Source organism: Filicampus tigris, chromosome 4 (assembly GCF_054856515.1).
Source record: "Filicampus tigris isolate MCC_2025a chromosome 4, RoL_Ftig_1.0, whole genome shotgun sequence".
Lineage (NCBI taxonomy): Eukaryota > Metazoa > Chordata > Actinopteri > Syngnathiformes > Syngnathidae > Filicampus > Filicampus tigris.
The window spans coordinates 1687384-1702946 of NC_141220.1; the positions used below are offsets into that span (position 1 = coordinate 1687384).

General features: G+C 42.2%; 1 protein-coding gene and 1 pseudogene across 2 annotated transcripts in view; one reads left to right on the forward strand and one right to left on the reverse strand.

The window, feature by feature from the left end:
* ano1b (anoctamin 1, calcium activated chloride channel b) overlaps nucleotides 1-15563 on the reverse strand; it is a 76308-nt gene that overhangs the window by 29476 nt on the left and 31269 nt on the right. Inside the window, exons 11-14 of one of the 2 annotated variants that reach the window (XM_086028829.1) lie at nucleotides 9313-9473; nucleotides 8328-8410; nucleotides 2771-2782; nucleotides 2092-2166 (exon numbers count right to left, since the gene is read on the reverse strand). In XM_086028829.1, the coding sequence (XP_085884955.1) occupies nucleotides 2092-2166; nucleotides 2771-2782; nucleotides 8328-8410; nucleotides 9313-9473 (331 nt within the window). The remainder of the gene's footprint in view (nucleotides 1-2091; nucleotides 2167-2770; nucleotides 2783-8327; nucleotides 8411-9312; nucleotides 9474-15563) is intronic. The other variant, XM_086028830.1, reaches the window with a different exon arrangement.
* Nucleotides 13196-13916, forward strand: LOC147148073 (uncharacterized; annotated as a pseudogene).

Below are 15563 nucleotides of genomic sequence, written 5' to 3' on the forward strand. Positions count from 1 at the left end.
GAATGCAATTCACATAATGGAAACTTAAATTAAAATGGATTTGGCATGAAATGCTTACTGAAGAATGTTGACCTCATAAAAGCACAACTAATAAAATAAACGGAAATGGTCATTAAGTTTCTGGGCTTCTAATGTGCATGTTTTCAGCTTGTTCCAAATTATTGGGTAATTAAGATTTAAGTTAGTGAGTAAATGAATTGTACATAGTTTTGGGAAGTTTTTACTTCCAATGAACACACTTCCAATAAAGTATTGTTGTCATTTTAATGTTAAGCGGAATCGTAGGTGTTTGCTGAATGTAACTACCGTATTTTCCGGGCTACAAGCCACACCGTTATATAAGCCGCACCCACTCTATTTTTTTTTTTTCCATTTTGGAAAAAAAAAAACCTTAAACAAGTTGCACCGTTGTATAAGCCGCACCAATGTATGTTGAAAACTTTTATATTTACTCCATTTACAGAACGATTATGAACTGTAAATGTACATGTATGTACCTGAGCACATTCTTTCCTAACAGCGCCTTTTAACACTGCAGCAAAGTTGCTGATTAAAACAGAAGAGAACCAATAGAAAATAAACAGTACTTATCTTCATTTCACTGCCGACTGCCGCTCCAGTTTGTCAGCTAAGGTCCACCAGACTCCACCATCTATTGTTCCACTACATTCTACATATGCACCTTTCTTCTTTTATGTTAATTAAGTCAGCCAATCTAACACACGACGTGCTAAATCAACAATAGCATTTCACATCGAAACAACAGGACAGACGTAACATCAGTCAATCGCATTCATTTGCACTTCATGGACCTCTAGGAAAACATAAAATCAAAGCATTACAGCACCTAATGCAATAATCTAGTGCATGGCGCGCTCTCCTGTTGAACTCCTGCACCTGCAGTCACATCCAGTTAATGGGAAATGTATTGTATTGAATTGTACTGTCATTCCGGTTAGAGCGCCCCGAGCGGTGGAAGAAAAATCCACAGAATAGCCGCACCAGACTATAAACCGCAGGGCTCAAAATCTAGGAAAAAAGTTGTGGCTTATAGTCCGGAAAATACGGTAATAGAGTAACTTGTGATGTAACTTTTTAAAACAAGTGATCCGTAAAGTAACTAAATAACTTTTAAAATGAAGTAATCAGTAAAGTAACTGTTACTTTTTCAAAGTAACTGTGACAAACACTGCCCCGGTGAACCTGATAATTTGGTGGCTGAAAGTAGGCAAACTTTACACCTGCTGGAACAAGATGTAAGTGGTGGCACAGGTGGGCATAATGAGACTTTGGTGAATTTGATCAAAGTGCAAGCAGATTCAGCGCACTTGTGGGCACTTATATGAAAGATGTGGCATGGCTCAATGGTAGAGCGGTCGTTTCCCAACCCGGAGGTTGTGGGTTCGATCCCTGGCCATGATGATCATGTCGAAGTATCCTTGAGCAAGATACTGAACCCCCAGTTGCTCCTGATGCTGCGTCACCAGTAGGTAGATGAGGTACAGTGTAAAGTGCTATATAAGTGACAGCCCATTTACCAAACCAAATTGTTCACGTACCGGCTTGTTTGTGAACCGATGTTCCAGCGTTTCTCAAATATAATTGATATTATTGGGAAATTTTTATTTGAAAGATGACCAAATGTAAGGTAACACTATCAACTCATTTCTGGTTCTTTAAATGTTATAAGGCAGGGGTGCCCAACCACTGGACCCACCACTCGCAACGCCCCCCGCTGATGTTGAATAGTTACAGGGCCGGGGCGCGAACGGTATAGACTTGTATGAACAGGTCGATGGCAGATAAAAGGTTGGGGTCCACTGATAAGGGACACCATGAAACATACACTAGGTGACAATTACAATATTATTATTTTTTATTTTATTGTTTTACATTATTATTACCGGTATTATTATTTTTATGGACATTATTATTATTTTTTATTTTATTTTTTTTGAATGAAGTGTCAAAATAAATGCAGATGCATAACTGCTGAACTTAGCCGGTTCATTGAATGGAGAAATACACAAATATACAACCTTTCAAAAGGGGATTCCAAGACTCCAAACAATCCAGCGAAACATGTATTACCTTGTACTGTGTTTTGTGATCTCTTCTTAGAGACTTCTGCATGACTTGGAATTCATATTCAGCCCTGGGGTGGTCCTGTGGTAGTGATGGACAGAAAAATAACAGTTAGATGTGAAAAGTGCTAGAGGTGAAGTAAATAAGAATGTATAAAAAGATGGATGGACCCTGCGGAAGAAGAAAGTCATATTTAAGTGAGATGTGAGACACTAAACTGAGCAGTTTGATCATTTTTAACTTTTATAACCATCATTCAAAATGAGGTATTGTAATTTAGTTTTCCTCTTAATTTAAACATGAAAGTTTGGTACTGCTGCAAGAGTGATGAGTCATTTAAGAAATTAAATGTGTGATGAAAAATAAGTTTTGTATTATACTGTAAATTACCTCATATAGGACTGAAAAAAAAACTCCATGATGCTTTAAGAAAAATATGATGTATGCTGTCTCCTGTGTGAAGGAATTCTTTCCTTGCTTTTGTACTGCCAAAATCAGGCTCACATTTCTCTAGATTATTAGTTATTTTGTTGTATGTTATCAAATCTATTTTATTAATGTTTTTTTATAGTGTTTAGAAAGAAAAGAGAAAATACTTAAGGAGTAGCAGAGAGACACAATAATAACATATGTAAAGAAAACAAAGCAAAGCAAAACAAAAACAAAAAAGATACTTTATCCAAACCTTGAGTGCTTCCTGTGAAAAATAAACCAAGAGAGACAGAGGAGGGGGTGGAGGGGAAAGATCTATTGTTAGTAAACGCAATCTGAATATCCTTAACTGTGGTAACATAATTAATCAATTTTAATACATAAAACATGTAAATTATTAATGGGAAGTATATGATGTCATGCAAGCTAAGTAAGCAGCTCATTCACACATTAATTACAGAACAGGCAACTGGGAGGTTCAGTTTCTTTCTCGAGGACAGTCAAGGGCTGTGGGGGTATAGAGAGAAATCTGCGACTTTAAGTTAAGAGACATCCACCCTATTACATGGGCCAAGACATGTACATACAATACTGTATTAAATTACAAACAGTACCAGGTGGCTATTTTGTCTGAGGTATCTAGTTGAGGGAAGACTTAATTTGTACAAATACAATCACGTATTCCAATGAAGTTTCGACATTGTGATATGTAAATAAAAACAGAATACAATGGTTTGCACACCCTTGTCAACCTCCATCCATCCATTATCTGCCGCTTATCCGAGGTTGGGTTGTGGAGGCAGCAGCTTCAGCAGGAAAGCCCAGACTTCCCTCTCCCCAGCCACATCTTCCAGCTCTTCCAGAGGGATCCCAAGGTGTTCCCAGGCAAGCTGGGAGACATAGTATCTCCAGCGTGTCCTGGGTTGTCCTCGGGGCGTCCTCCCTCCTGCCGGTGGGACATGCCTGGAACACCTCACCAGGGAGGCGTCGAGGAGGCATCCGAATCAGATGCCCGAGCCACCACAGCTGGCTCCTCTCAACGTGTAGGAGCATCGGCGCAACTCTGAGTCCCTCCCGGATGGCCAAACATCTAACCCTATCTCTAAGGGAGAGCCAGGACACCCTGCAAAGGAAACCCATTTCGGCCGCTTGTATCCGAGATCTTGTTGTTTCGGTCATGACCCACAGCTCATGACCATAGGTAAGGGTAGGTACGTAGATCGACCGGTAAATTGAGAGCTTCACCTTTCGGCTCAGCTCCTTCTTCGCCACGACAAACCGATACAGAGTCTGCATCAATGCAGATGCTGCACCGATCCGCCTGTCAATCTCCCATTCCATCCTACCCTCACTCGCGAACAAGACCCCAAGATACTTGAACTCCTCCACTTGGGGCAGAATCTCATCCCCGACCTGGAGAGGGCACTCCACCCTTTTCCGATTGAGGACCATAGCCTCGGATTTGAAGATGCTGATTTTCATCCCAACCGCTTCACACTCTGCTACGAACCGCTCCAGTGAGAGTTGGAGGTTGCGGCTTGAAGAAGCCAACAGCACCACATCATCTGCAAAAAGCAGAGATGCAACACTGAGGCCACCAAACCGGACCCCCTCAACACCTCGGCTGCGCCTAGAAATTCTGTCCATAAACGTTAGGAACAGAATCAGTGATATAGGGCAGCCTTGGCGGAGTCCAACCCTCACCGGAAACGAATCCGACTTACTGCCGGCAATGCGGACCAAACTCTGACATCGGTGGTAAAGGGACCGAACAGCCCTTATCAGGGGGCTCGGTACCCTGTAATCCCGAAGCACTCCCCAAAGGACTCCCCAAGGGACACGGTCGAACGCATTCTCCAAGTCCACAAAACAAATGTAGACTGGTGGGACGAACTCCCATGCATCCTCGAGGACCCTGCTGAGTATGTAGAGATGGTCCACTGTTCCATGGCCGGGAGGAAAACCACATTGCTCCTCCTGAATCCGACATTCGACGGACCCTCCTCTCCAGCACCCCTGAATAGACCTTACCAGGGAGGCTGAGGAGTGTGATTCCTCTGTATTTGGAACACACACTCCGGCCCCTTTTTTTTAAAAAGGGGGACCACCACCCCGGCCTGCCAATCCAGAGGCACTGTCCCCGATGTCCACGCAATGTTGTAGTGGCGTGTCATCCATGACAGCCCCACAACATCCAGAGCCTTTAGGAACTCCGGTCGGATCTCATCCTCCCCCGGGGCTTTGCCACTGAGGAGCTGTTTAACTACCTCTGTTTCTTCAACCCCAGAGATAGGAGAGCCTACCTCGGAGTCTCCAGGCTCTGCTTTCTCAATGGAAGGCGTGTCCGTGGAATTGAGGGGGTCTTCGAAGTATTCTCCCCACCGCGCCATGGCGTCCCGAGTCGAGGTCAGCAGCACCCCATCTCCACTATACACAGTGTTAATAGTGCACTGCTTTCCTATCCTGAGACGCCAGATGGTGGAGCAGAACTTCCTCGAAGCCGTCCGTAAGTCATTTTCCACGGCCTCTCCGAACTCCTCCCATACCTGAGTTTTTGCCTCAGCAACCACCAAAGCTGCATTCCGCTTGGCCAGCCGGTACCTGTCAGCTGCCTCCAGAGTTCCGCAGGCCAAAAAGGCCCGACAGGACTCCTTCTTCAGCTGGACAGCATCCCTTACCGCTGGTCTCCACCAATGGGTTTGGGGATTGACGCCATGGCAGGCACCGACCACCTTGCGGCCACAGCTCTCCAGCACGTCCTCCAAGGACTCCAAAAAGTGTGGGTACTCTGCACTGCTGTTTGGTGCATAGGCACAAAGAACAGTCAGGACCTGTCCCCCGACCCTAAAGCGGACGGAGGTTACTCTCTCGTCCAGCGGGGTAAACCCCAATGTACATGCGCCAAGCCGGAGGGGCAATAAGTATGCCTACACTTGCTCGGCGCCTCTCTCCCTGGGCAACTCCAGAGTGGAAGAGTATCCAACCTCTCTCAAGAGGAATGGTACCAGAGACCAAGCTGTGTGTGGAGGCGAGCCCGAACTTCTCAGCCTCACACACCAGCTCGGGCTCCTTCCCTGCCAGAGAGGTGACATTCCATGTCCCAAGAGCTATTTTCTGTAGCCGGGGTTCGGATCGCCAAGGTCCCTGCTTTTTGTCGCTGCCCAGCTCACAGGGCACCGACCCCTTTGGCCCCTCCCACAGGCCTATCTGTATGTTTCGGTAGTGACTGTTTCGGTTTGATTTTTTTCACTTCAAATTAAGATCCATCCATCCATTATCTATACCGCTTATCCTCACAAGGGTCGCGGGGAGTGCTGGAGCCTATCCCAGCAGTCTTTGGGCAGTAGGCGGGGGACACCCTGAATTGGTTGCCAGCCAATCGCAGGGCACACAGAGACAAACAAACACTCACAATCACACCTAGGGGCAATTTAGAGTGTCCAATTAACCTACCAAGCATGTTTTTGGAATGTGGGAGGAAACCGGAGTACCCGGAGAAAACCCACGCAGGCACGGGGAGAACATGCAAACTCCACACAGGGAGGCCGGGGCCGGGATTCAAATTAAGATAAAATATGAAATAGAATAGAATTATTGTTAAAATCAGAAGGATCTATGCATGACATATGTATCTATGTATTATATTATGTAAAACTTACTTTATTCACAAATAAACATCATATTGTCATTAAAGAAACCATTATGTCACAACCGAAACCTTTCTGTATGGCTCGGTAGTCACTTTTTCGGTTTTATTTTTTCCTTCAAATTGAGATAAAATATGGAATAGAACATTGTTAAAGTCAGAAAGATCAATGTATGACATATGTATCTATGTATCATATTATTTAAAACTTACTTTATTCAAAAATAAACATCAAATTGTCGCTACCGAAACGTTTTGGTAGTGACCGTTTCGGTCACTATCATAGTGACGTTTTATGATAGTTGTTGACAATACTCAACAATGCTAGGCATAACGTGGCTACCACAGACAGTTTTGAGCATGTGTACAGAGATAGAAAACAGTACATTTAGCATTAAAATCAAAAGTGCTCATTTTATTGCCGAAATGAGGTGTTCGGTAGTGACGGTCCTAAAAACCACATGCTGATTTTCGAACTTTGGAGGGCACATAACTTAATGATGCTGCCAACTAATTACTTGCCATGTGGCCAGTGATGAACATGAAGGTAATGTCTCTTACTGGTGAAATTTCTGGGGATGTGGCTAAAACCAAGCCCTGCCTACAGACAAATACTCTTTGCGTTTCGGTAGTGACATGAAAAGTTGGGACAGGTTTTTTTTGGAAAAAAAAATCTACAAAATCAATGTAAATCTTTCACAATACATTTAAAAGCAACCAAAAGTAAAGTATTTTGTAAATTGGCAATAATCTTCTACATTTTTTTTCATGAATTGAAATTCAGGAGGGGCGGCACGGTGGTCGACTGGTTAGCACGTCCGCCTCACAGTTCAGAGGTCGTGGGTTCGATCCCGGCTCCGGCCTCCCTGTGTGGAGTTTGCATGTTCTCCCCGTGCCTGCGTGGGTTTTCTCCGGGTACTCCGGTTTCCTCCCACATTCCAAAAACATGCATGGTAAGTTGATTGGATACTCTAAATTGCCCCTAGGTGTGATTGTGAGTGCGGATGTTTGTCTCTGTGTGCCCTGCGATTGGCTGGCAACCAATTCAGGGTGTCCCCCGCCGACTGCCCAAAGACAGCTGGGATAGGCTCCAGCACGCCCCGCGACCCTTGTGAGGATAAGCGGTACAGATAATGGATGGATGGATGGATGAAATTCAGGAGTTAGAGATTGGGACAGCCACCTCCCAATAGGAAGTGACATAGAAAAGATGACTTTTTATACATTCAGTTTAATAGTATCTCAATTAAAGCCTTGTGGTAAAATAGATCATAACAAGATATGACTAAATATGCAAGGTCTGAACACTTCATTGTTTTTTAAAGTTTGATTTTCATTGTGGGACTGCAATTTCAACCAATTCGGTAGAATGGCTCATATACGTATATATACACGTATGTGTGTATATATGTATATATATATATATATATATATATATATATATATATATATATATATATATATATATATATATATATCACGCCAGTGTTCTAAAGGTACAAGGTGTTTGTCCATTGTGTCAGAATGGTCAAGGATATTAGAAAACCCTTGTACAATCATCATTAGCACTGTTGAAAATAGTTAAGCTTAACTGAGAAGGTAGGGAGTAGTAGACGCCGTTGTACGATCATCATCAGTTTCAGGGAAATTTCTTGCATGGCATAGCCTTAATTTCTAAGAACAAGAATCAACTGTTGAATTTCACATGGAAATTCTGTTTTTCTGGCCATTTTGAGCTTTTAATCGACCCCACACGTGATGCTGCAAATAGTCAACATAGTCAAAGGAAGGTCAATTTTATAGCTTCTCTAGTGCGAATGATGAGAGAGAGAGAGAGAGAGAGAGAGAGAGAGAGAGAGGGAGAGAGAGCGAGAGAGAGCGAGAGAGAGAGAGAGAGAGAGAGAGCCTAGTACATATTCATTCACACCCAATTTAGAGTCATCATTTAACATCATGCATGTGCAGTATGTGAAATGTGGGAATATATCAGTGGTAATAATGACTTGATTGCTATTTTTCATATTGGAAGAAGAAGATAATGTTTGTACGGAATTTGCTTTGCCTATGTGTTTAGGTGAAGGACTTTACTTCTAATTTTGGAAAACCCAGGCCATCATGACTTAATTGGATTGGCCATATAAATAACCTGAAATTCAAGCCTTACCTCCTCATCTTCAAACCCGGTCAGGTCCCATTCATAATTAAGTCTCATTTGTCTCCTCTTCCAATGCTCCATGAACATGGCAGCTTTTGTTTAAAGACAAAGTAGAGGACAATAAAGACAAAAAAGCAAGTCAGATGATGTTTTTTTTCCTTTTGTCATGAGATATGCAACTGTCTTGCTGCCAAGATGTTTGAACCATGTCAATTTTGGAGAGTCCAGGTTAATGAAATTATTTGAATCATATTAATCAATATATAGCTATGTAATAGTGCAGGTATAAAGCTGAATTAAATGGGATCCCTGTCAAAAAATACCCTTCTGAATATTGGAATTCTGTAAATAAATTCTGTATCTGCATAAATTAAAAGCAAGATGCAACTCTCAACAGTCAACACCATCACATTACTGCTGGAATCCTTAATTTATCCATGAAGTCCATATTCACTAAACTCACTTGTATTCTTTACCAGAGTTACACAACAATGTCTATCTAAATACAAAGTTCTTTTGACTATATATTGTACATTTAATTTTGAGATCTATTCATTATGATGAAACATGTTTAAAAAAATAATAATGATCAGCTACAGTTGAGTCTTTTGAGACACACGCAGACATGCACACGCACTCGCGCACGCACCCACACACGCACACCCACGCACAGAGTTCCAAATTATTAGGCATAATGCTGTTTTTATTTTCCTAAATAGTCAGTGTGATTTACAAAGGATACTAATCAACATCATGTAAATATGTTTGAAAGTAAAATGACTCTTAATGCTGTACCAGTAACAGTAATATAAACCAGGAACAACATACTGCATGCTAAAACTTCCAGAGAAAAACTAAAATGCAAATATTTATAATAATTGTTATTAATACTATGCAATATTGTGTGTGTGTGTGTGTGTGTGTGGGTGGGTGCGTGTGGGAGTGTGTGTGCGTGTGTGTGTGTGTGTGTGTTTCTGTGTGTGTTTTCACCCACCCCAAAGAGCCATGAATATAGAGAAGAAAACAGTAGCTGGGTTGTCGAATAAGTGACTGGCTCTTGCAGTTCCACAAGCAGAACTCAGCTTCCAATAGCTGCACACTTTATCACACAAAGGACACATGGTGATGTTGTTTTTTTGGTGGCAGATCTCCATGCTGTAAGACATAATTTAAATGTAATGTTCAAAATAAAAGTCTTAAAATTGACAAAAGTGAAAGCCGAAAGTGCAAATGCACAAATGTATCATCCGTAAAGTGAAACCAACCCAAATATATTTTTTTCAAGAATATGTTCCCAGCAGGCCCACTAGTTGAAACACGGCATTCTGATTAATATTGCGTTTGTGGAATATGAGTTAAGCAGCAAAATCCACCTGTTTTTAGCCATCTCAGGGGGCGGCCATTTTGTCATTTCTGTCGACTGAAAATGACATCACAACTACTCAGGGCTCAGGTAACAACCAATCACGGCTCAGCTTCAGAAAACATGTCAGCCATGATTGGTCGTGATGTCATTTTCAGTTGACAGAAGTGACAAAATGGCCGCCCCCAGAGATAGCTAAAAACGAGTGGATTAATTCTCATTCCACAAATGCAATAATTATCAGACTGCCTTGTTTCAACTAGTAGGCTTGCATAGATGATCTTTGACTCCCTGTGAATATGCTAATATGATATGATATATGTAAACATGTCCGCTGATAGTGTAGTGGTACACACGCCTGAGTTGTGTGCGGGCAGCGTGGGATCGATTCCCGCTCAGTGACAGTGTCTATGTGTGCCCCGTGACTGGCTGGCGACCAGTTCGGGGTGTAGTCTGCCTTCGCCCATTGACGGCTGGGATAGGCTCCAGCAACTCCCCGCGACCCTATATAGGATAAGCGGTTTGGAAAATGACATGACATGACATGACATGTAAACATGAACAAAGTCCAGACATTGTTTTTTGTCATCTTTGGTGGCCCTGTGGTAACATTTTGTTTTTAAAAAAAAGACATTGTAAGGTTTAAAAGTTCCCACTTTGTCACGGTCTCCTTCGCTATTCACCTGGGCGAGGGGGAAGTGCTTTTGCATATTTTGCCAAATGCGAAAGTAAGATGCGCATATACCTGATTCAAAAACTGATGGCACAGAAGTTTTTGAAAAATGTAACATTTCTTCTCGAATTTAAATGTTGTCTGATACAAAAACCAGTACAGATTTGGGTGAAATTAATATAATAGACATGTCAAACATCTACAAAACAACTAGTCTTTTCAGCCTGCTATGTGGCACATGTTCCAGTGCTGGCCAAGAGCCACAGGATGTTGCAAACGGTTTCAACAAGTGATCTCTGCCAAAATAAAAGTAATAATAACACTACTATTAGGCATGTGTGTTTTGTCTTTACACTGAAGACAAATGGCAGCATGTGCCATAATATCCTGTGGATGATGAGAAGCAGAAGCCTTAAACGTCTCAAATCAACCATACTATATTGTTGATATGTTCTCTATGACATGAGCAACCATGGCTGAGTAAGAGCAGCCCTTTCCAATGTGGGGAGCTCGGTTCATAGCCACAACTTAGGTGCCCTTGAGCAAGGCACAGAAATAAACTCTGTGGTAGTGGTGAGCACATCTGAGTGAAACTCTGGAGGTCCTCGACTTAAAGTGGAAATCAACTCAAATGCATTTTTTTCAAGAATATGTTCCAGCAGTCCCACTAGTTGAAACACGGCATTCTGATTAATAGTGCGTTTGTAGAATATGAGTTAAATTGTAAAATCCACCTGTTTTTGTCCATTTCGAGGTGGCCATTTTGACACTTTCTGTTGACTGAAAATGACATCGCAACTGCTCAGGCTCAGGTAACGACCAATCGCGGCTCAGCTTCAGAAAACAGGTCAGTCATGATTGGTCGTTACCTGAGCCCTGAGCAGTCGTGATGTAATTTTCAGTCAACAGAAGTGACAAAATGGCCGCCCCCAGAGATGGCTAAAAACGTGTGAATTTTGCTGCTTAACTCATATTTCATATTAATCAGAATGCCGTGTTTCAACTAGTCGGCCTGCATAGAGCATATTCTGGAAAAAAATATATGTTTGGGTTGACTTCCACTTTAAATCGCGACTGGCAGCGCTGTGTGGGGTTTGCATGTAACATATTGTGGTAGCGCAGCAGTGACTGCCGGCCAGCTGGGTCTCACTTATGACATGGAAACTTTTTTTTTTCCATGTAAAAACTCATGTGCATTTTCAATTGACTAAAACGGGTCACTTTTGCTGCAACACTGAGTTCGATGCAGAGACGAATGACGAACGAGCGAGTCTCCGCCCCCGCATCCTACGCATTTTTCTTTTTTACTTTTTGAGACTATTCTTAAATTTTTGGGAAGCAGCGGATCGCCGATTTCCACCAGTCTCAACCACACAACAACTCAGACACCGGCGGGGGTCCTCGGCTGTTCTTCGGCTGCTTGTCTGCCATCATCCATTGGGCGACTCAACGCAACTATGGCTTCATGCACTCTTCTCATTGAAAGGCTCTCTCTCCCTGCTTGAGGGACGTGTCCGTCAGCTAGAGCGGAATAATGTGGTAACCGTAGATGGCGCGGACATAACAGTTAGCATGGGTTGTTTGTAGCCAACCTGCTAGTCCGGTTAGCATTAACCCTAAGCGTCCTGCTAATCACGGTGAGACTGTAACAGAGTCAGCCCATTAGCTAGTCCCATTCCATCTCGGTCTACTGGCTCCGGCACTTCAGTCATAGATGACTCCATTACCCGTAACATTAAGGTTAAAAATCCAGCAACAGTAATGTGTATTCCTGGGACCAGAGCACCCGACCTTGAAGCTAACCTTAGGGAGCTGACTCGCAAGAGGAATAGACACCAGCACAGGGCAAACAACACTAGCTACTCGGGCATAGTAATACACATCGGCTCCAATGATACTAGGATGAGGCAATCAGAGATCACAAAGAACATAGCAAGGACTTGTGATCTCGCCAGAAAGATGAGTCGGCATCGAATAATTGTCTCTGGCCCCTTGCTTGCAAGAGGCAATGATGAGAGGTTTAGCAGATTACTCTATTTTAACCGGTGCTTTTGTAGTGAGCAGGGACTGCAGTTTGTAGATAATTGGCCTTCTTTCTGGGGCCGACTGACCTGCTTAAAGTGGACAGCAGTCACCATAACTGGGAAGGTGCCATCACTCTTTCTAGAAATATAGATTACTGTTCGAGCCTTCCGTGACAGTTCATATTAGACCGGGTGACAGCAGACTATTGAGCCTATAAAAATGGGTATGGAGTCTGTAAGTCTAGAGTTAACGACTGCAATCCTAGATTTTGTCAATAAATTTGACAAATAATTGTTGTTTTTTTTACATAGCATTACACACCACATACTGCTGCATCACATACTGATATAGTTTCTACTGAGTTGGTGCTACATAACAATAATAGCACTCGAGAGCCGACAAATAACTACCAGATTACTACAGTCCTACCCTTCCATCGCGCTTATAGTTGCTCAGGTACAACACGGGACCCAGGCAATGCAATCTTATTAATATTATGGTTCTGAATCCTGTCATAGGAAATAATTCAGATAAACCGATTTTATTGAAACTGTCTTTTGAATATTAGATCACTCTCTTCAAAAGCACTGTTAATTAATGACCTCATAAAAGACCATAATCTTAACATGATTGGTCTTTGCGAGATCTAGTTAAAACCTGATCATTTTATACAACTAAATGAGGCCTCCTCTCCGAACTTCATTAGTTCACATGTTGCAGGCCCTTGTAAGAAAGGTGGGAGTGGGAGTTTCTGAATCTGATCTCAAACTTAGCCCACATTTTAACGACGCCTTTAAAACATTTTAAGTTCTCATTATGCCACCCACAGCCTCGTTGCTGTTTTTTCTTGCAATTATTTACCGTCCCCGTGGGTCGTACTCTGGATTTTTGGATGAGTTCTCTGAATTTGTGGCTGACTTGTCAACTCATGCAGATAATATAGTGATTATGGATGACTTTAACATTCATATGAATCTCCTATCAGAACCACTTACGGTGGCGTTTCAGACAATAATTGATACTTTTGGTTTCACACAGATAATTGATGAAGTGTCGCATAAAAATGGTAATACTCTAGATTTGGTACTAAGCCGAGGTTTAGCATTCACAAATGTAATGGTATTACCATATCCTACTGCTATGTCTGACCATTACTTTATAAAATGTGAAGTCTTGGCTCATTGCCATCGTCCTGACCACAATCAAAGCTATAGCAGCCGCAATATTAGTTCTTCAACCACCGCGCGCTCTCTGAGCTACTGCCTCTGTCAACTGCTTCTTTTCCGAGTTACTGTATATTGGTTTGATTGATAATCTCACAAATGATTTTAATGCTGCTCTGTTAAATGCCCTTGACTTTGTAGCACTATTAAGACTTTAAACTCGTCCTAAGAGGCCTACTCCATGGTTTACTGAGGAAACCCGCACACTTAAACAATCATGTAGGAAGCTAGAGCGCAAATGGCATGCGACTAAACTTGAGGTCTTCCATCAGGCATGGTGCTGTAGTTTACTGATATACAAAGATTTATTTTAGCCCTAACTAATTAATTCTCCAGATTAATTTCCTAAATAAAAACAACCCTAAATATTTATTGGATACAGTGACAATGCTAACGCAATAGCAGCCGACCTCCAATAACTCCTCCCATTCAGCTCATGACTTCATGCAATTCTTTACGCAGAAGAGTGAGCGCATTCGGGACAAGATTAAGGACACCGTTCCTAACAACCTGTTGAATTCCATGAATACTGATGTCAACAGGGTTATTATGGCTGATAACATTTGGTCTGTCCACAACAAAAGCTTCCTGGGAATGACAGCTCACTTGGTGAACACGACAACTCTTCAGTGTCAGAAAGCTGCATTGGCCTGTAAAAGGATCAAAGGGTAGGCATCAAAGGTATGATGTCTTTGCTGCTGAGATCGACCACATTCATTCATTGTATGGTCTGTCAACTAAAGTAACAGCCACAGTTACTGATAACGGCTCTAACTTTGTAAAAGCCTTTCAAATCTATCCGCCTGAATCCCTCTCTGACAATGATGACGAAGAAGTTATCTTCACAGATATTGCAGATGTGCTTCACAACTTCTCAGAGGAGGGTATTGTTTTACCACCACATCAGAGGTGTGCTTCTCACACACTAAACTTAATTTCCTGCTCAGATGTGGACAAGTGGCTGCTTTCAAATCCCGGGACTAAAGGAATATACAGAAGCGCTACAGCCAAGTGCACTACACTGTGGAGTAAGGCTAGCAGATCGACATTGGCTTCAGAGTTGGTGGGCGATTTGGTTGGCAAAAAGTTGCTTGTGCCATGCTCCACAAGATGGAATTCATTCTATGATGCTGTGGCACGAATTAATGAAATACCAATGACTGACTTAAGAACCATCTCTGATGGTTTGGAGCTGAAATGTATAAGTGAGAGAGAACTGCAGTTTCTAAAGGAATACTGTGACATTCTGAAGCCTCTCACAATTGCTCTGCATATCCTGCAAGGAGAAGAGAACTGTTACTACAGCACCCTCCTACCCACAATAGAAGTATTGATGTCAAAGCTGCTCGAGATGAAATAAGGTCTGACAAATGCGAATGGGCTACCTGGTGCTATAGTTCAGGTAGGAAACATTCATTAACACCTTTATAGTTTGTAGATGTACATATTAATATTTTTATCCGAGCAAGCATTTATGTAAAATGGTAAGGAAAGTGAACAGTTATTTTGCATTCATTTTATTTACACATACACTCACACAAACGAACACTACTGCACCTACCAAAAGGATGACAAAAAATAAACGGTAGTAATGAGATTTTAATTCCTTTTTGCTAAAAATAAAGTATTAGTTTTGTCCAATTAAATGTACATATTCTAAATTTCTTGAGTCAAAATTCATATTGGTAGGATGTACATCAAGGGAATCATTCACTTATTCTACTACCTGTGTCATTGTGTTTTGCAGGCCATCAAAACACGAATTTGCATCTGTCTTGGAAAGCAACGACGCAATACTGGCAGCCGTCACACTTCCTATGTTCCAATTGCGATGGTTGAGAGACCAGCAGAAGAAAGAGCTGGTCAAGGGAATGCTGGTAGCAGAGTGTCACAAGCTCATCCTTCACACTACTCCTGTGCAGTAATCAGCCAAGATGCCAATGTCTCCAACAACACCAGAT